Source organism: Pseudonaja textilis, chromosome 2, assembly GCF_049901715.1.
Source record: "Pseudonaja textilis isolate UNSWEBS1 chromosome 2, rPseTex1.2, whole genome shotgun sequence".
Classification (NCBI taxonomy): domain Eukaryota; kingdom Metazoa; phylum Chordata; class Lepidosauria; order Squamata; family Elapidae; genus Pseudonaja; species Pseudonaja textilis.
In genome coordinates this window covers 68,524,900-68,547,794 of record NC_141991.1, presented here as the reverse complement: position 1 = coordinate 68,547,794, position 22,895 = coordinate 68,524,900, and the positions used below count along the sequence as shown (strand labels likewise).

At 38.3% G+C, this 22,895-nt stretch overlaps 1 protein-coding gene across 1 annotated transcript in view; it reads right to left on the bottom strand.

Moving 5' to 3' along the window:
- CLINT1 (clathrin interactor 1) overlaps positions 1–22,895 on the bottom strand; it is an 84,351-nt gene that overhangs the window by 2,554 nt on the left and 58,902 nt on the right. Inside the window, exons 7-11 of the mRNA XM_026696679.2 lie at positions 17,945–18,194; positions 13,990–14,062; positions 8,053–8,133; positions 1,710–2,005; positions 510–714 (exon numbers count right to left, since the gene is read on the bottom strand). Coding sequence (XP_026552464.1) covers positions 510–714; positions 1,710–2,005; positions 8,053–8,133; positions 13,990–14,062; positions 17,945–18,194 — 905 coding nt within the window. The remainder of the gene's footprint in view (positions 1–509; positions 715–1,709; positions 2,006–8,052; positions 8,134–13,989; positions 14,063–17,944; positions 18,195–22,895) is intronic.

Sequence of the window (22,895 nt, the reverse complement as noted above, 5' to 3'; positions counted from 1 at the left end):
TATATTGTACAACAGAATATAGCAATGTGGGAACGAATTAATTCTAGTCAGTAGTTCCTGAATAAGCTTCATTCTCATTTTCCAACATTCCTCAACCCAGATTCCTTTTGCACCACTATCTATGCTTTCTCTAAAAATGTCTATGTTTAGGTGATTACAAGCTTTAAAGGAAGTATTAAAAGATCATCAGGCCCTTATTTAATTCATCTTAAATACTGTCTATTGTTACTGGAAGCAGTTTGCCAAAAGAACCAGCATTTCTTTTTCTTCTTGAGATTGTATTTGGTACCTCATGGGTGCAAAAATCATAATTTACTATTGAACTGGCAAAGCCCTACATTTATTTGAAATGTAACATGAACTCTTTTGAGACAAGAGACTAGAAGCACTGAAACTGAAGTTATGTGAAATGTTTTCAAAATAAAGATAATTTTAATGCTACACAAACCCATTCCAAGGGACCTGTTTTAGAAACATGCATGAACAGATAGGAGAGAATGGTTGCTTACTCTGTTGCTGAATCATTGTGTTCAGTGACGGTTGCTGTGGTTTTGAAGGCTGCATACCAGGAACTAAATTGTCCAAACTGATATTTACACTGGGATCGGACCAAGTTGAAGGCAGAGTTTTGCTTACATTTTTGGGGACCATCTCTGTGCCCAGATTATATAGTGGATTAGGCTTCTGTATCATTGGATTAACACTTTGCAAAGGCTGGAAACATTGAAAAGAAATTTTTAGAGTTGTGAGATTCATTGCTTTAATGGTTCAGAGTTTGACACAGGAATAATCTACAAAGTTCACACAGAACGGGATCACAGATCACAAAGGACACTGACAATCTAATTTAGGGGAGGCCTACCAGGATAGTAAGGGGTCTGGAATGCAAATTCTATGAGAAGCAATTAGAAGACTTGAATATGCTTAGCCTGTAGAACAAATGTCCAAGTAGAAATATGATAATATCTGAAAAGGGAATTGACTTTTTTCACAACAGAAGAATTTGACTTATTCTTTATTGCCTCAGAAAGGAGGACTGGAACCAGAGGGATAAAACTATAAGGTTTTATAGTCATCAGTCAGAAACAATTTGGTGAATCCTACATTGGGCAAATGGTTGGTCTACATGACTCTGAAGTCCTTCCCAACTCTTTAGATTCTGAAACGGAATCATTAGTTTATGCCAAAACCAGAAACTTGGAAAAAACCTCTGCCTTCTCCCATCCACATGTTTGACTCCTCCAATTATTTTTTGAAATCTTTTTAAATTAGATGGAAGTTTACCTAACTAAAGGAGTAAAATTTTGTAATTGAGCAATTCCCTCTTCAAACCCTTAACACAGGAAACAATTAATACTTCTTCTGAACCATTACAATGTTACAGCTAGAAATACTACAATATGTTCTATTGCTCTAGAACAGGGGTGTCAAACAGGCGGCCTGTGGGCCTGATGTGTCATGTGCAGGCCACACCTACCCCACCTCCGCAAAGGCAAAAAAAGTTACAATACGTCACATGACATGACTGAGTTTGACATCCGTGCTCTAGAATGACTCTTTGTTTTTCAATTTAAATGAATCTCAAAGAATAACGATCAATAGGCTAAAACACTCAGAACAGATAAAATAAGCTAAGTATCTAAAGTATTCAGACACCATTTCAAACATGTGGAAAATGGTGATTAATGGCTTGCAGAACAATTATATACCTGTGACCTTGACATAGGTAGATTAATGCTGACAGTGTTAGAGCCCATCATGGAGAAATTCATGCTTTGAGAAGAGGTCATTGTGGCTTGGGAGGTACCCATCAAATCAAACATGTCACCAGAATTTGCAGCAGCTGGAGACTGACCAAGACCCTGCTGACCAGAGCTGCCAAAGAGCTCAGCAGCTGGCTGAGCAGAACTAGTGAAGAGTTCTCCAGCTGGAGCAGCTGCGCATGGAGCAGATTGGTTGAAGGCACTCCAGTCACCGAATTCTCCATTCCCGCTTGTAATTGTACCTGGAGAGAAAAAAAAGAAAAGAAACCTTTTCTAAGTCAAATAAATGCCCCATTATAATGAACTGATACAAATGGGAATTGACATTTGTCCACCCAGATTAACACCTGCAGATAGAATCTCCATATGGGTCCTACTCTCCCTCATGAATATTTTAACCACTCAAAAAATGGTAGCAAAAAAATGAGAAATTTGCTCGCCAATGGCAGAAAGTATGGCTTGGAAGAGTGACACCTATTGACAGTTTATCAGTGGAATGCAAATTCCTGGACAGTATAATATCTAACCCACAAGCGCATGATGGATAGAGGAGGCACCAGAGGCTCAGTATTTAAATTGTTAATACTGAAAAATGGGGAGCCTTAGGTAAAACAGAAAACACTGACTTAGGCTGAGGCTTTGAATCAATCACTATAAACAAGAATGGTCTCACGGTCGTAAGTAATAAAAACAGTAATTTGTTCAAACGTATCCGATTACATATAAATTATTTGCTGTACAAAGAGTTATTAAATCAGTATAGCTAAGTGGGATACCAGTAAAATAATGGCTTTCAAATTCAACAGCCTCTGGGTGTTTATCTCACCTCTGTTGTGCTGGTTGACAGCATTATATAGTATTTATTTAGCACTCTGCGGGTGCTTTGATAAATATGCATTTAAAACTCTCACACATTCAAATCTTTCCACAGAAAATACTGACTAGCTCTCCAATTACTTCTGTTCTTTTTGTTGAGGAATCTATTTCCATATTTTATAAAAGTACATATTTAACTTGAATAAACGTACAAGTATTCCTAGGCATATGATCACAATTGGCCAGGAATCTTGGTCAATAAATGATGTGTTCGTAAAGTGAATTATCATATGAGTGGACCTGATTTTTACAGCCGTTTTTGCCACAGTCATTAAACAAATCACTCGGTCTCGCGAATCACACAGTTGTTCAGTGAATCTAGCTTCCCTAAGTGACTTTGTCAGAAGCCAGCTGAAAAGTTTGCAAATCAAGATCACATGGCTGCAAGATGTTGCAACTGTTACAAACAGGAGTCGATTGCCAAACACCTAAATTGCTATTACATGACTACAGGAATGATGCAATGATTGTATTTTAAGGATGGGTCATAAGCCATTTTTTCTATGGCCATTGTAACTTCAAACCACTGTATAAACAAATGGTCATAAGTGGAGGATTACCTGTATAAAAAAACCTTATGAAGAAACTGTATCGATGAAAGTGAAGCCTACTCTTTTTTCTTAATGTGAAGTAGATTTTGATGATAAATTTCACTCATTAGCCACTGATGAATATTATAACTTTTAGTCACACATAATGAAAGGAAATTTTGATTAATAAATGATTAACCCATCATTTTTGTCCCATGCTTCAACTAGGAAGGTAATGGACAGCAATGTTGCTTATTATACAGATTTATACCTTGCAACTAACATTTTACATTTAATGTCAGGCAGGACTAAAAGGGAATAATTCAGGACTTCTTTCACGAATTACACGGGATGAGTTTTTTCGAAACGAGCAATGAAAGACGGGGGGAAATATAAGGTCATAGAAATGGGACCCTTCTGACTGCAGAATAATCTGACCTGTAGTGATAATAAGGAATTAGTGATCGACAAACTTGCAGATTATCTAGCATCTAATGTGCTTAATTATACAGTTGTTGCAATAATTTATATCTCACTTCAGTAACTCTTAATATTACCTGTGCACCTGGGTATAAAATCCTTTATTTTAATTAATTTCACTTCCGACGGTGGATTAAAATTTAAGTAAGCCAGGACGGGGAGGGGAAAGAAGATCCACCACCTCTGCACAATGATGCACTTTAATGCTAAAAGTAGCAGGTTGAAATTCATTAGCTTGGGGCTATGATGAAACATTTGCTTTGATCTCCCTTAGAAAAAGGACTTTATTGGGAGTGTTTCAATTAGTCTTGCCTATTAAAAATGTAAGCACATTTAAAGTATTCCTGATGGGTAAGTAACTGCTGAATGTGTTGATTCTCCAGTTACTGGATGCTCATATTCCAAATACACATACAAAGGCGAAGGGGGAAATAGAGAGGTGTCTGTTGCCATTCTTTGGGGAACTTTACCAAAGATGATGAATCAACCAAGATTTCTAGAGGGGCTTTGTTGTTCGAGAAAGATAAATCATAATTGCCTGTTTGCATAATGGTGATCAGTACAGATTAATCACAGTAATAGTGATAAAAGAATATTATTAAGTTATACTATGATATTTGCATAACAGAATTCAGCTATCCAAAACAACAATTTTAATAATCTGTGAAGATTTAGGCAGAACAGTGCTTGTTAAAGTATTTAAAGGCACATTTCTTCAATCAACCCAGACCGTTCTTTTCTCATAAAATGTACTTTTGGTGATGATTGAAAAAAAAGGACATGCTTTAATTTAATCCACCCCAGGACCTTTCTTGGAAAATCTGTATACATTCTGGATCCCAGTGCATCAAGAAATCTATGCATCACATTTTGGGGGGTGCGGTGGGTGGGCCCAAGTTATGGGAGGGACAATCAAAAGTCATTCAGACTTGCTTCATTTCAAGTGGATGAAAGCAATAAAGCTACTTTGGGATCAAACTTGATCTTTTTTGAAGGCCACTTTTAACTGGGCTTAGCTCCCAACCTGTGACATGTTTACAATTAAAAATGGCATGGAATGTTTCCTGCCCAGACAGTGGTATGCCCCCTCTTGAAAAAGCCATCCTTGGACTCAGTGGTTTAAATAACTATTACCTAATCTCCCTTCTCTTTTTAAGAAAAGCCTTTGAGAAAGTGGTTGCACTAAGGCTTTTTGTTTCATGCGTACATGAAACTCTTGGGTGAGATAACCTATCAGTTTGGGATCTGATATCAGGAATAAGAACTCTCAGGTTTAACAGATTTAACAGATAATCAGAGTTGGAAGGGACCTTGTAGGTCATCTAGTCCAACCCCCTGCCCAAGCGAGAGACTCTACACCATTTCTGACAAATGGCAACCCAATCTCTTCTTGAAAACCTCAAGTGATGGCGCTCCCACAACTTCCGAGGGCAAGCTGTTCCATTGGTTGATTGTTCTCAATGTCAGAAAATTTCTCCTTATTTCCAGGTTAAATCTCTCCTTGTTCAGTTTCCATCCATTATTTCTTGTCTGGCCTACAGGCGCTTTAGAAAATAGCTTGACCCCCCCCTCCCCCCCATGGCAGCCCCTCAAATATTGGAAGACTGCTATCATGTCTCCCCTGGTCCTTCTCTTTACTAAACTAGCCAAGCCCAGTTCCTGCAACCGTTTGTTGTATGTTTTAGCCTCCAGTCCCCTAATCATCCTGGCTGCTCTTCTCTGCACTTTTTCTAGAGTCTCAACATCTTTTTTATAATGTGGTGACCAAAACTGGATGCAGTACTCTAGGTGTGGTCTTACTAAGGCTTTATAGAGTGGCATTAGTACTTCCCTTGATCTTGATTGTATCCCTCTGTTAATACAATTTAGGACTGCATTAGCTTTTTTTGGCTTCTGCTGCACACTGCTGGCTCATATTTAGCTGGTTGTCCACTAAGACTCCAAGATCCCTCTCACAGTTACTGCTATTGAGTCTGGTTTCTCCCAGTCTATATGTGTACTTCTGGTTTTTCTTGCCTAAATGTAGGACTTTACTTTTCTCTACATTGAATTTCATTTTGTTAGATAAGGCCCAGTGTTCTAGTCCGTCAAGATCCATCTGGATCTCGAGCCTAGGGGTCATTTCCCTTTCACTGGATAATTTTTATTTTGCAAGAATCTTAAAGAAAAAATAATAATGAAAATAAGCAATTCTCTCTCCTTCTAGGACATGCAACTCATTTTAGGAAATTTTTCAACATCACAAGATACAGAACTATGATTTATAGATCTTAAAAGAGTTTTTGTGTAGATTACATAAGCATCGTTATTACAGCTATCATAGCGAACGTGAAAGTATTAATTAACTAGTCTTAGGTGCTGCCTGATTCCAAATCAACCCTGGCCAACTCATGTAGTAAAAAAATAAAATAAATATTCACTAGAAAACATAATATCATACATGAAACAAGATAGTAAATATGGTGCACAACAACAAACATTGTATCACACAGTCATTTGCTAACATTACTGAGACAATTTTGAGTTCTTGACTGTCTAAATCTAGTCTTCTAATAAGTAGGAATAAAATGAGATTACATAGTGGTATCAAAGTGTATTGACTGCCATTGCCCAGTCAATGTCTTCAGATTATACAGTAAAGACCGCAGCAGAAATACCAAGTTTCCATTATTGATCCCAGATGGCTTTCTCAACATGCCATTCAACTTTTTTTATCTACTGTCAACATATAAAGTTTTTCTACACAACCTTGCTTTAAAATCTGTTAAGGCATTGGCAAATGATTATAAAATGTATTTATAAAGAATTAAAAGTACTGGAACTAGAACTATTGCAAACATCAGAGAAATACTGAGATCAGTTAAAATGTGTAAGATATTTGAAAGCTTTCTAAAGCTGAGATTTTTTTCATTGCCTTCAAGTTCTAAAGAACATAGATCAACCTGTTCCTAATAAGTCCTGAGCAAGTGAACAGCTCTCTGGCAATTTCATATGCATATGACCCAAAAACAATGATGGTACGTCCTATTACCAGGTACAAACACTTCTAACATCATATCAAGATAAATAGCACCAATTATGCTTTTTATGCTATGAGAAGCCTTACAATTCTTGGTCTTCTTAAGAGAGAGAAAGGGAGGCCTGCAACATGCAAGAGAAACTGCACAAATCTCCACAAGCAAGGGGGAAAAATACTTGAGGAATGAAATTGTTGATCAAGCGCAATGGAGGCATAATAAACAACTTTTGATATTTTCTAATTCTGAATGACTTGATCAACAAAAAGATACTCAAAAGAGATCAGGAAGAAATAAATTTAATTTAAATCTTACCAAAATTAAAATCTTAAATCCTAGTTTTCAAAACAATCTATATCCGTGTTGGTGAACCTATGGCATGTGTGCCGGAAGTGGCACGCAGAGCCATTTCTCCTGGCACGTGATAGGTCGCCTGGAAGAGCCCTACTGCGTATGCGTGCGCCGCCTCCCGACAGCTGATTGTTGGGTATCTGGCGCACATGTGCAGGGACTGAGGCTGTGTGCAGGAGATGCATGCGCAGGGACGCGCTGGGTGTGAGGGAGTTGTGTGCGCATGTGCAGACGTGCTGTGTGCGAGGGAGAAACGCCCATGCATGTGCAGATGCACGGTGCACAAGGAGGGAATTACGCATGCCTGTGCAAAGACACGCGGTGTATGGGGGGAATCAGGCACATATGTGTAGATGCGCAGTGCACGAGGGAGTTGCGTGTGCATGCACAGCGCACAATGGGGGTCATGTGCGCATGAACAGGGGGCGTGGGGCCCCCAGCATGCATTGCCTTCTGGGTGCTGGCACACGAGCGCGCAATTATCGGCACGGGAGCTGAAAAAGGTTAGCCACCACTGATCTATATGCTTATGTTATAAGAAGCAGAATAATACACTGGGGCAAATACTCTATTAGAGAGAGGAAAAAAATCAATTTTTCTATGAACTGACAACAGGGGGGCCTAAAGCAATGGTAGGAAAATGTATGGTTCCCAAACCCCCTACTGTGGGCCTTGGTGCTCTCTAAAAGATGCAGTTTTAACAACGAGTGGCAAACTGCTAAAAAGCAGAGATGAGGTTTCATGCAGCTTTTCAGTAAAAATCCAAAGAAAACAGTATTTATAAGCCTCTGGAAAGGTTTAACACATTTATAATGTACATCAAAATCCAACCCAAAACCTCCTCCCGTCAGTGTGAATTATCATCCTGCCTACTACAGCCTTTGGTTATTGTATTAAACAAACTGGATTCTTCCCTCATCCTTACATCTGCAGCTTTTTAAAAAAGCCCTCTGTTCAAACGAAAGGACTGGCTTTTGGTTGTAGTAGCATAATAGTGTTGAACAGTTTTGGAGTCTATTCTGTTCCCTTTCCTACCTTGTGATGGGGGACCACTTGCGGAGGCAGCTGCAGGAGAGCTGAAGTCAGCAAAGCCTCCAAAGAGGTCAGTGGAGCCACCTAAAACCAAAGGAATAAGAAGGCAGGTTACCATGAAGAAGACCAGAAATACTTTCCTTTGGTATAGTTTACACATACTTTTTATAAGAAAAAACAAAGAGAATGTAATCCAACACGCATCTCATGATGGATATAGAAAATAAAAGGTCCATACTAATGCCGAAAATATAGGAGAGAGAGAGCAGGTAAACAATGCCCATCCAAACTAAGTATATAATGAGGCCCAGAAATGGCATTCTGCCCTTTTATGTACATTAATCCAAATCATACTGAATATTGTTCTCATACAGCTCAAATAAAAAAATTACTATAGACAAAGGCTTGTTACTATAGTAAAACAATTCTAATCAAACAAGACAAAGAATAATGGTTGGGTTTTTTTAAAAAATAATAAAAACCCCTCTTTTTGCTTATTATGCTGCAGGTAATGCAACATTTAAACTGACTTTGCACAAATTAAGTTTTGAACAAGTGAAAGCATAAAAGATGAACACATGATTCCACATTTTAAGTCGTATAATCTAAATTGGGCTTTATTTTTTATATGTTGACATACTCTCTTTCCAGAACTGAAACCACTGAATTCAAAAAATCAGCACTTCAATGATTCTTCCCAACAATACTTCAATCAATCAAAATAGAAAAATTATTAAAATTCAGTTGAGCATAATCATAATGCATCAGCCATTTCACAGAGAATTTCAATTTAGGAGAACAAACTATATAGCTTAGCACTACTATATATTTGGTGTTATCGGTTAGACAAGATTGATGGAGAAAAATTGGGGCTGCGATACTTCAGGATATCCGTAACTGGAACAAAAAAAAAAAATCAGCCCCCTCTAAAACTGCTATTAGACTCAGGAGAAAAGCTGCTCTTTAATTTTTTAAACCTGTATATGTTAATGAGCTATTGCATAGTGTTTATTTGAGCCGATATTCATTGCTGCACAATCAACCTCTCATTAATACAGGAATTTGAGCTTCCTGGGCAATGTATTAATTAGCTCCTTTCTTCCCCTGAAAGTACTAAAAAGTTGGCCTTACTCTTCATTTGTCCTTAAAAAAATGTCATCTCTGAGTGGCCACATCCTTATAGGAAGTAGCAGTGGCTCAATTATTCTACTTTTAGTGCCCGTGTACATTATATGGGTTACATCACAGCTGTTTAGCCTGCAGTGCTTAGAAACTAGCCAAGTGGGACTGTAACATCTGTGTTGCACTCAAACAACACCAGGGACAGTTTCCAACATCTGGTACCATTTCGGAATTGTCTTATCGCTGCAAGACATTCTGTTCCATCTGCTGCTCTCAACTCAGTTAATTAAACTAGAACCATCTCCTTTTTTAATAAATGGCTAGCAGCAATAAAATGAATAATTCCCTTTCTACAACATGTGTACTTGTATTTCTTTTTAATGCCATTTGTAGTCAAGGTTAGGTTGACTGGCTTGACTCTCAAACAGAAGCCTCTATGTTTGGAATGTACATTGATTTGTTATTAAGTAAGAAATACTGAACATAGATTCCACATCTGTCTCAAATTCTTATATTGTTAATTATTCTGTGATGCTTATAGAAAAGCCATGCTGGTTATTTTCCGGTATGAATTTAAAATGACGGGAGTGTGTGTGGAAATGTGTGTTCATGCTAGCAATTTTTGAAAAGCTGGACATCACCTCAATGGTTCAAATAGAGGTTGTACAAGACACACATACACACACACACACACACACACACACACACACACACACACAAAAGGCCTAAGATTAATAGGAGTTATTATTGCACAATTTTACACAGCACATCTACAGTTGTGCTCATAAGTTTACATACCCTGGCAGAATTTATGATTTCTTGGCCATTTTTCAGAGAATATGAATGATACCACAAAAACTTTTCTTTCACTCATGATTAGTGTTAGTTTTTGTGTTATCCTTCACATTCTCTGAAAAATGCCCAAAAAATAATAAATTCCATCAGGGTATGTAAACTTATGAACACAACTGTACATGTTCTGTATTGTACAGTATGTGAGTTTGAGTCTGATAATCAGAAACTTCCAAAAGATATAGTCTTAAACACATATTTAAGACAACACAGGACAAAAGAACCCTAAATAATTGTCATCTAAGAATGATAAAATAGCTAAATTCCAAGGTGAAATTGCTGTGAAAACTGCTAAATCACTATGAAAACCTCTCACAAAGGGAAAATGAACACATTCTTTGCAGCATACATTTGCCTGACCCTTTCTTTTACAGAAGTAAAACTTACTTTATACCTATTTAGTGGTATGGACCATTTGGCCCAATGCCACACACAGTAAGTTTCACACTAGTGAAGGACAGTGCTTATCTGCTTATGAAGGACAGTAGCTACATAAAAAGACTCCAGAGTGAACATGGTCATAATAAACTAACTCTATATGCCCCTTTAGGCCAGCAATGATATTATTTGGGATAGCAAGCTAGTAAAAAAAATCATCCCTAGGACACCTTCTAAATGTTGATATGGTGTGGAAAGAGAGATAAGTCTAACTTCCATCACAGCATAGAAAGTAGAATGGATTACTTTCGAGCGTTCAGCATTCAGAAGAAAGGGCTACATACTTGGTTTTCATAAAGTGTTTACAGCTAATAATGCTAAAATGCTGGAACTACTCTTCATCTGGTGTAACAAGGGAAAAACATTCAGTTATTGAACAAACTATATAGGATATGGTTTGAGAGTGGGATCCAAAGACTGTGAGATCCTTAGTATTCTCTGAGCTTGATTGTTTCTTGCAGATATTTCATAACCAAATTAGGTGACATCATCAGTGGTAGACCAACCAAGCTCAGAGGGCACAAAGGACCTCGCAATTCAATCCTGAGCTACAAATATTCTCTTCTGTTTGAGATCCAAAGAGCTTTGTACCCAACTGGGAAATGCTTGTGGATGAAGCAATTTCTGGGAAGGGCCCATGTTATTCCTATAGGAAAAACTCCTATGTGAATCACTTGTCTGACTTCAAGTGCTTTAAATCAGGCCATCTAATTCAGGAACGTGAAAAAAAAAAATAACACAATGGAAATGGGCTATTTCTACATCATTAGAAATAAGTAGCATTTCATTTCAATGCATACACATTCCAATCGGTGGTGGTATTCAAAAACTTTTACTACCGGTTCTGTGGGCATGGCTTGGTGGGCGTGGCCATGTGACTGGGTGGGCGTGGCTTTTTTTTTTTTTTTTGCAGCTCCCACCCATTTTGGGGAGCTTCTTAGCCACAGAGGAGCCTCTGGGGGGGCGCATTTTTGCTCCCCCAAGGCTCCTCTGGGGCTCAGGAAGAAAAGGAACAGAGCATGGGAGGGGCATGCAGCACTCCTCCAAGCTGCGTTTTGGGAGCTTCCTAGCCTCAGAGAAGTCTCGGGTGGGGGGGCGCTTTTGCTCCCCCAGGCTCCACTGGGGCTCTGGAAGGCAAAAAATGGAGGGGGGGCTGAGCTCCTCCCTCCATTTTTTGCCTTCCTGGGCCTCAGCAAGCGGAATCCCGGCACAGCTGATCTTATATACAGCTGATTATCAGGAGGGGAAAAAAAAGAAATACCTTCGGCGAATGTCAGGCAGGCAGGTGGGATGAGCGAGCATCAGACGGGAGGGCGACCGGGTGGGGTGGGCGTGGCCAGCCAGAACTTACTACCGGTTTGGCGACCCACGCCAAATTCTTGCTACCGGTTCGCCCAATCCGTTGCGAACCAGCTGAATACCACCACTGATTCCAATACTGTGAAGAGGTTTACCTTTATTAAACATGTATTTTGTATTTTCTACATACGCATTTTGCATATTCTTAGCAATATTTTATGTAAAGCAGTGCATTCTGTGACTATCACTGACCTATGCATGGGAAAGATACTTTGGACTACAACTCCTATTAATTAAAGCCTCTGTGACCAATTGCTTTTTAGAGGAATATATTGGTTAGCGAGCTGATAAGTCACAAGCATTATAAGCTCAATGTATTTGAACCAAGGTGCCTTTTAGATGAATCCTCCCAAATATAGGAGTCCCATTCTGCTTCAGGTCCAGCTGCATAGGACTCACTCGAAGGGAAGTGGCTCCCAACTGACTAAAGGATGTGCCTACGGTGTCCCAGTAGCACATGAAAGTATGTTTTGTCTTCCCTTTACATCTCCTGCACACATCTGCAGAGATGGCTCTGTGCCTAACTAATTGGCAGAGGTCCAGTGAGCCCCAGGAACTAAGGGAAACCCTCTAGTTTTTAAGTGGGAGAGGTTATAGCTATAGCTATAGGTTAGATAACAAATTATTGTTCTTAACAGCATATATATTTAATTCATACTGCTGCTGTATTAGGTAATGTGCTGTAACACATTATTTTTATGAACTGTATATACTGCCCGAAAAATTATTTATCTACATGATGATATTTAAAGTGAATAGATTTTAAAAACAGTGCTGTTTTACAAGACTAGGTCATTACTGTAAGACAGACTTCAGAGCAATGTTTACCTGGTAAAAACATGACCTGTTTTTAGAAAGAATTCAGATAGTAAATTATAAAAAAATAAGAAAGAAACAAGATGTTTTAAAATAAACAAGATCAAGAAAATAAAGTATTTTTGACACTACCTTTGTATTCATAAGCAAATGTGTATGCTTTAAGAAAGGGGAATAATTAAAGCATAGTAAGACTGAACTGTGTGTCTAGTATACCCCCATATCCTAGTGTATTTTAAAATACACATACATGTATTCATGTATACATGGACAAACACATGAATTATATTTTGAAACTAAACTAACCCTAACCCTAATCCTATCTCAGCAAAGTTTTCAAATGGCTAGATTAGCTATCTATTACATTTCAGAAAACTATGCTTGGAGATAAAGAATGAAGTCACGTACAAAAATATGCACATTATTAAAAGCTTCCTAAATATCCCTGTTGACATTCAGCTTCTGTTGAAGTGTTCTCCCTAAAAAAAGGCCTAAACCAGATGACAGGGAATCTTTTGGTACTCACTGCCAAACTTTTTGAGGGGAAGAGGCATGGAGAATAATGTTGAGTAGGTTGGGCTAATCAGACACATGGGCAAAGTTACTTCCTCATGCAGCAAGAGGGATGAGATCATCCTGACTTCTGCCAATACGTAGTCCTAACTCATGTTGAGGGAGCACAAGTTTCTCAGCTTCCACAACTGGGACATTTCTATTGTGAGAATGGAAAGAATGGGGTCTGGAAAACTAATGAAACATTTTCAAGTTTGAAACATTCCAACATGTTCAAAAAAGCTCGTTTTATATTTGAGATTTAACATCTTGCAAATTGTTAACAATCCAATCTGAAAGAAAATGTTTTTATAAAACTACTTGGTAGAAATATGGAATTTGCTTGCTATTGCCTCCTAGATCCCCCCCTCCCACCATGATCTTCCAAGTACTCAACTTGGGAGATGATCATGGATAGCTTTCAAAAATAATTAAAGTTGGCTGGGGTTTCTTTATGGCGATCACATATAATTCTTAGCTGTGATAATAGGCTTATTTAGAAAAAAAAATAAATTAAAAATTAATGCTTACGAAGTAGCATACAACAGATTTAGAAATATAACTTATCCACTTCCACATCTCTTTTCCTTGTTCTCAACGTGTGTAGCATGCTAAGGGCTGAAAATAGATTGGATCGAATATTCCAGTCGCTATAATTCCTGACAGACTAACTATGAATCCTTCTCAGTATTAATATCGGTGTTAATCTATATAATGAAGCAATTTCGATGCAGTATCTCTATAGTCCTGTATCTCAAACAGAAAATTAAGCTCAAATGGAAAACAGAAAATGCACTTTACCTGTTGAAACAGATTGGTCTGTACCATCGAACAAAAGATCAACCAGATCATTGGATGACTTGTTACCAGAAACCTAGGACAAGCACAATTGAACTATTTAAAAATATATAAATAAACAAAACTGAAGAAAACAGTAGCATTATAAAGCTCCTCTTGTATTGGATACAGGCCAGGGAGTGTACATACCAAGAAACCTTATTAGAAATAAATTCATATTAAAAACATTAGAAAATGGAAGACTAGAAATTAACATATCAAAGGAATTTGATTAGGATTTTAGTACAACAATTTCTTCCCATTGTTGTCTGCAAAGATGTAAAAAAGAAGAAATAGTTTTAAAAAGTTTAAAAATAAAGATAACAGAAATGCCTCTATGAAATTGGCTCCTTAAAATTGATATTGGGATCTTAAGAATACCAGGAAAACCACTCCAGTTTCATAAATGCTTGTAGCTCTTCACTAAGATCTATTTCCATCATTTATTCTTACTAAGACCTCTGTAATCACTAATTTGAAAATTGACTTGTGGTTTAAATTCAGCATTCAGATCTTGTAACTAAGATTTTTAATTCTACTATATTTACTTTCCAGTAAATATAGAATTTGCATTCCATCTAAGGTAAGCAAATGTGTAAATGGTGCTATTTATTTTAGAAGACTGACCTACTCCAGGAGCCAACATTAAAAATAAAAGGAAAAAAAAAACAGTGACTGTCCAGAAAAACATTTCTACTAACAGAGAAAATTCAGTAAAAGATTTGACATCCCCTAGTCCAAAGCTAATGTGTTGGTTTAAACTGGCTCTTATAAAAAAACTGATGCTTTAAATTATCTATATTTGATAAAACTACTAAGCTAGAAAATGAACTTCTTGAATACATCATATCCAAAATGCTCAATTCCATCAATAATTAAAGGTATTGTGATGACTTATCTTACCACTGGGCCCTGAATTTACTAAAATAAATCACTGATTAAACTGCAAGGTAATAACTTCATAAAGCCATTATATTTTAATATGTGAGATCCGATAATGTATATTTTTCTGCATAGTCACAAATAACAATGGATGGAAAGTTGTTTTTCTTTTAGCATCTTATCTTCTTTTAATAGTCTATGAATGTTGGCACATGTTGTAGTAAACTCTGCATATGTGATGAGCTTCTAGAAAATCTGCTCATTGTAGCATTATTAAGTAGACAAATGGCTCACCTTAATTTTTTTTATGATGTTTTCTACAATACATTAGTTTAGCAGTACATTGTTAGATAAATTATAATCGGGAACAAAACAAACAAACAAACTTCGCTGAATAACAAGCAAAGAAAGTGTAATACCGTCCACAACATCTTTTCTGAGAAAAGATGGTTCCTGTTTCTGAGGAAAAAAAGGTTTGCGTTGTGACTGATTTATAAGTCTAAAGGAAAAATGGAGGTGGAAAACAAAACTTAAAAAGTATTATATTCCTAGCTATGTAGTAGGTTTAATACTGCACCAAGGTAACTATAGATATGGGAGTGACCAAAATTTCAGTGATATACATATCCAATGTTTCATTTAGCTGGGCAATAGATACTAAATACAGGTAGTCCTTTACTTATGATCACAACCGAGCCCAAAATTACCACTGCTAAATGAGACCATTGTTAAGTGAGTTTTGCTCCATTTTACAACCTATCTTGTCACAGTTGGCAAGTGAATCACTGTTGTTCATAACATGGTTAAATGAATCTGGTTTCCCCACTGACTTTGCTTGTCAAAAGTTTGCAAAAGTAGATCACATGATCCTAGGACACTGCAACTGTCATAAATATAAACCAGTTGCCAAGTGTCCGAATTTTGATCATATGACCATGGGAATACTGCAACAGTCATTGAGTACGAAAAATGCTCATAAGTCACTTTCTTAACGGTCATAAGTCACTTTCTTCAGTGCTGTTGTAATTTCAAAGGGTCACTAAATGAACTGTTGTAAGGTGAGGACTACTAGTACTGGTCCTTCAAGAAACTGACCCTTTTCTCCTCTAGAGGCTCTTTCAGATGAGATGTACTGTAAAAAAATGGGCCAGTGGTTCCCAACCCTGGCAGTTTTCATGGATTTCAATTCCCATTGTTCTCAGCAATGGCCATACTAGCTGTGGAGCAGAAAATGACATGATCTGAAGTACCATGGAGATGATTTAATTCCCACAGATAATTTCTTAACAGGTTTTTTTCTAGGATGTGACTGCAGACTGTATACTTTTAATTTACCCGTACCCTTGGTTGTTTCCGTAAGGAAAAAAAAAGCAAGAGAAAAATACAGTACAGATCAAATAGGATTTTACTACTAGAATATGTAGGGCAATTTGCAGGCTTTTACTTGAAACAGAGCCCAAGCTTCTTTTCTCTGAGGTGAAATTCTAACCAATAAAATGTCTTTATCTTTATGAGGTCATTTTTAAAATTAAGTAATCTTACAGAACAATTTTACAATGAAGTAAATAGATATATTTGACAGTAGACAATTCAGATGAAAATGATTTGTTTAGGGATGCTACCAAATGACTGTCTGTTAAATTATAGTTGCTTTCAGGTGGCTGAAAGAGATATAAACAAACCGTCTTTTAATTTAGGATATAATTGTGCCACCTGATTACACTTTATTCAGCTTAGCTTGAGAAAACTATTTCAGTGCCTGATTTTAAAACTGTGTTAATTTCGATTGAGGTTAAGTAAGCTTAAGTAGATAAAGTGGGGGAAAAAATGCTCATATCTTCCCTCAGTATTTTCTAGATTCTTTTATGACATGGAATTCCCTTTATTATAGCACATACCTGCCAGGGTTGTTGTCAGAGAAGTACTGATACAAATTATCTATGCAAAAACAAACTATGTTTTCATATACTCACTAGCATAGATAATATTTCTAGTATTTGCACTTCCCTAAGGCTGATGAGAAGGTTGTCCCTTTGTTCTCTGATCCCTTCAACATCCCTTAAAGTTGCCTACTTGATTGATTCCATAAAACAGCAACTTCTGATGCTAAGCCCTTAACAGTTAAGGTCATGTATTGTAGATATTTAAAAAAGAATACCAATAGATTTGTCTCATTCCTTTCAGTAAATGAAAAATTTACTGAAGCCAAAAGCTAAATTTGACTTGCAATACTATAGAAGATGAAGACCACACTGGTAGAGTCCAAAATCTAAGCCCTGTTCTCTTGTGTTTGCAAAGTCTTATTTTTGAATCAAAGACAGTTTATATCCCCATGCACCTGGAATACCAGTCTGCAGTGAAGTACAGCACAACACTGAACAGTTTTAAATGTAATGTTAAAATCACTTAACATCAAATCATTGGATTTGACAGTTAAGATCAAAAGCGCTCAATTAGATTAGATATTAAAGCAGCAATAAGCGATGCAGCAGCCAATTGTCTACTCAGCAATGTGGTTTGGTTTACTCTCTTCCCAACAGACCAGTGGGGGGAGTAGGAAGCCTATCAAAGAGGACCCCCAAGCAGTCTTATACAGAGTGTGACTGATAACTGGGATGGCTTCTTGGGAAAGCTTGTACAGGCTTTCTAGGTCCAGGTAGCCTTAGTGAGAGTTTACCTAGCTCAAAGACTAAAATTTTGTAGTGTGTGGAGAGGCCTGTAGGTTTTCCATAATTAAGCAGCAGCAGATGCTTAGACCTTTAAAAGAGAATCTGAGGATACCAACCTAAGTCAAGCAGATGACAATTACCTCATACTTATGAATCAAAAGCATTACTTCGGGTAAGTTGTGGTTCTTATACTCATGACTTCCAACAACCGTTGATCATTCAACACAAAAATAGTCTTGCTGTTTTCAATAAATGACTCTTCCAATACAGCCAAAACATTTTTAGGTGTATTACTTTAAAGAAAAGTAATCTGGATTAAGAGGAATGAGAATACTAACTCACAGTGGTGTCTTTGATTATTTCCTTACCTTAGCTGTTGACTGTGGAGTGTAAGCTCCTGCATTCTGGTCTGGACTTTCTTTGTCTCCTGTGTAATGGGCAGCTGCTCCCAAGTCAATGGTTTTGGAAGGATTTGCCGTGCGTTTGTGCCTGGTGGTTGTGGTGGTCTCTGTGGCTTGTGTAATGTGGATATGTTTTGTGGTCACTGTTTCCTCCTCATCTTTGAATTCACCTTTTGGTGATTTTCCTCTTCTGGCTTTCTTTTCTTCATCACTATCACTGTGAAAATTAAAACCAAAACACGCCTATTAGATATTATATGAAGACTTAAGTAAAGAGACTGCAATGCCAACTTGAAAAAGCTATTCCAATTTTATTTCGGAAAATCTTTCAATTAGCTGGAAGTGTCCCAACTCTGAAACACCTCATGTGTACACTTCTAGAAATTATTCAGTGCTACAATCATCTTGTGAGCCTCTTCTGAACCTGAATTTCAATCAAGAAATCCAGATTGTATTGTTTTAAAAACCAAAATCTCTTCCAACCCATTTGTTATTTTTATTATTGTGGGAATTGATGCTTAAAGACTTCATTGATTTTTTTTAACTAATTATAAAAGTTTGGTTACAAATTATAATATTTTTCAAATCTGACACTTGTAGGAGATGACCAGGTTGAGCTAAGGTCAAATACATAATCAGTCTGGAGTCTCTATGCTTTGTGAGAGACCTAAGTCCAGTCTTATTTGAAGTCCTTTGACGCTTATCTGATACCAATTCATCAGTTCAGATTCTTGTATATAGGTAGCATGAAATAAACTTGCAATACTTTTGACCTCTATCCTGGTTCCTGATTTCTGACAGAGATTTAAGCAACATCCTAATCAAATTTCAGTACATGGTACAATACTGAAGCACCAAGTGCATAGCCAATTTTATGATTAAGATTTTACAAAACCAGAAAGGATTCTGTTTAGATAATTTATATTTTAGATATTAAATCTTATTACCTACACATTTGGTTGGGATGCCCAATCAAGTAAGATGAATCATTGCCAGACTTTTCACTATCAATTCTACTGATTGAGAAAATTCTCTTTTCCCTCTAGGACACTGACATTGGAAATACTGGATCTTCACCAAAATTTTATTATTACTGTTGATATTCTCCTTAGAAGATAACCTATTTTTTCTAGTGACAAAATGCAATTTATATAAGATTATTTGTTTATTAAATGTATATGTTGCTTATCTACATGATAAGACAACTCTATTATACGTTCTATTATATAGATTATATTGGCTGCAATTACGATTCCTGGTTTATGAAGAACACAAGGCTGACTGATCCACTCAAATTTTGTGCTTTTCCTGGAAAGAAAAGATAAGGCAAAACTGCTAGAGCTGAAACTGCCTCATTGAATAATAAGAATATGCTGTGAAGTAGCTTGAAAGATAACCATGTTCTCAAACAAGAATTAGCTGCACAAGGTTTGTGTTGAATAATGCAACAGAGCACTAAACCATTTTCTTTTAAAGTAGGTTGTCTTATTGTCAGCATGGAGGCACACAAACTACTGTACAGTATCCCTGTGGGAAAGCCTTTGTTTTCTACTAAATAGTGATTCAGGCTTTATCATCATCATCATCAGTATTGTTGTTGTTGTTGTTTCCCCATTGTACCTCTGTATATTAGCTGTTTGCCAGCAAAGCTAATTTAATTCATTAAAATCAGTGATCATAATTCCTAGCACTTTCCAACACAGATTGTTGCAATATCACCCAATGATCCAATGATACCATACCTGCCAGGTAACACGTGTAAAGCTATGATTGGTCAACATAGTGAGGCAGGTAACAAAACAACCAACAACACGTGTAAAGCTATGATTGGTCAACATAGGTATTACCTTATATGGTCAGTATGCCTTATATGGTCAGTTTCCTTATATGGTCAAATATGCAAATACATAGCCTTATATGGTCAAATGTACCCAAAAGAATGTTTCCTCACACACCCTAAACCCCACCCTAAACTTGCACAATAAAAGAGAGGGGCAAAGTTTGCTCTGGGCTTCCTCCCCAAGAACATGCCTTTGTGTCCTTGTCTTCATTGCCTCTGCGAGAGAAGCCCGTCTGGGCAGTCAGTCCAGGCGTGGGCTACCAGCTGACTCCTCATCCCTGCAGTGGGACTAGCAACTCATCAACTGGTGGCTACCAGCTGACTCCTCATCCCGGCACTGGGACCAGCAACTCATCAACTGGTGACCCCGACGTGATCGCCTTCACGTCCCTTCACAACGTGCTCCTTTTCTAGGGAGACGCGCCTGACTCCCGTACTACCCACTGGGCAACAGCAAAGCGCATTCGTAAGTATGGGCTCCCACTTTCCAAAGTTCTGTCCAAGCATGTGGATGAACTTCATTTTTTAGTCAGGAAGGCCAATGCTCTGCAAAGAACTAATGGCATGACAGTCTTTCCTCTTTCAAGGAAAGCTATAATATCTTTTCTCCTCTATCTTCAAAAACATTGCCCAGCTTATTCCGAGGATGGCACTCTTAAACGCTCCACATGGGAGAAAATTGGGAAATGGATCCATCAACCTCCTCGGCAGCGCCACATATTCTCTGTACCTGGAGAGCGCTCATGGCTGCGATTGATATTTTTTATCCTTCTCCTGATTCAACTTTGAATCAACAAGATTCCCTCCTCCTTCTTCAAATCCCCCACTGCTCTTTCGGCAGCTCCTTTGCCTAATTCCCCCCTGCTCTTTCAGCAGCTCCTTTGTCTAATTCCCCCTGCTCTTCCAGCAGAAACTTCACCCATCTCCTCTTTGTCTTCAAACACCCCCGCTCCCCCTCCCTCCTCCCCTTCAACAAAAGCCTTACATTCCTCTCATCCCTCCCCTTAATCCCCCATCTCCTCTTCCAACAGAAACTCCACCCATCTACTCTTTGTCTCCAAACGCCCCCGCTCCCCCTCCCTCTTCCCCTTCAACAAAAGCCTTACATTCCTCGCATTCCTCTCCCCCCTTCCCCCTCCCCTCCCTACAGCATTTCAGCCTCAAAATCTTCCTTTACAAAACCTGACTCCTTCCCCTCTAATACCCTCCCCCCTTGCTTCGTAACACCTTTCAGGAAGCTTTAGCTAATGGGAAGATTAATGCAGAAGATCTTTCTTGCTTCCCCATGACCCTTCAAGCCCCAGTGGCAGGAGGCAATCCAGTTGCTCAGTATGCCCCCATGGAATGGAATCTTATGAAAGATCTTAAATCTGCCACCACCAACTACACGGTCTAAAGTCACCCTATGTGCGTGCCATGCTGGAGAATATCTCTAACAACCATAATATTCTCTTTTCTGAATGGCAAACGATGGCTTCAATGCTTTTAACATCTTCCCAACTTGCCGCCCGCTCCACACAAACAGCTTTTCCTGTTCTGCTTTCAACTGCTACCACCCCAAACTCCTCTTTGATCATGGAAGGGGTGGTCGCTGCCCCCTTTCTTTATGACTCATCCGCTCTTAACTGCCTCTCTCTTACAGCAGTAGGTGATAGACCTTTCTCATTGCCTGCTAACACTACAGTAGCCACTCTTGTTATTGCAACCCTTTCCCCTCTATTCCATGCCCTCAAGGGCTTGATCGCATCATTCCTAACTGTCTGCTATCTTTGGCTATCTTGCCCACAGCTATTCTCTTCCAAACAGCCCCAAAACAAAGAAGCTGTACATCATCGAATGGCTTCACCTCCTCACACTCCTAGCCATCACAGTTTTAACTGATGGCTCTAAAACTCATGGTGCTTGTGTCTGGTATGAACTGGCACAAGCAACTGACAATTAAGATGCCTCAACCTTCCCCTCTATTAGCAGGGGAAAGTCATAGTTATTTTCATCAAAACAAAAAGGCTCTGGTTAAACAATTTGGCATTTCTCTGCAGTTTGCAAGCAAAAACTTTTCCTCAAGGGATTAATCCCAGGGGCATAGAGGCTTGTGAGACATGGCAAATGGATGTCACTCAATTCTCACCTTTTGCCCTTGGAAATACCTTCATGTGTCTATTGACACCTATTCAGGTTTCATCATGGCAACCCCTCAAAGGGGAGAAAAGTCAAAGCACGTTATCAATCATTGTATTCGGACCTTCGTAGTACTGGGACTGCCAAAAAATCTAAAAACAGATAATGCACCAGCCTATATCAGCTCTCAATTCTCTGAGTTCTGCTATCACTGGTCCATTATCCACAAGTTTGGGATTGCCTACAATAGCCAGGGGCAAGCTATTGTTGAAAGGGCTCATCAAACCTTAAAATTGGCATTGCAACCATACATGGGGTCAAAAGGCCTTAAAGGCCCCCTAGCCTCCCAGTATTACAAAATGTGTTAAATGTTTGTCTGTATACACTTAACTTCCTCAATCTCACTGGCACCCCCCCTGTCTGCTGCGTCTCGACACTTTACTAAACCACCTGTTCCCACTTCGAGACCACTTTCCTGCATGGAAAGGACCTGCTGAATTGATCACCTGAGGTCAAGGCTACGCAGCAGTCCAGCTTCCTGACAGAACTCTTTGGGTTCCTGCAAGGTGTGTCCGCCCATATCACCGCCCACAACCAGCGGAGCCATCATCCGAAAAGATGACAGCACTCCTCTTCTTCCTGCTTGGCTGTTCGTTTCGCTGGACTGATGGGACATCCACCAGCCTTAACACCCACAAACCACACAACATCACATGGGTCATCAAGGACGCTTATGGACAAATACTCAACTCTACAACTAATTACACCATGATTTCTTCCTATTTTCCCAAATTACATTTTGACTTTGCTGAAATGATTATGTATTATTGACAAAAAAATCATTTTGTATTCAGGTACAATTGTTTCCCAAAATTGATGTATATAACTCAGAAGATTTTGTTTCTTTACTAGAACCTAGACAATGTAACCTTAGGGCAAAAAGAGAAGTAGTAACTGCTT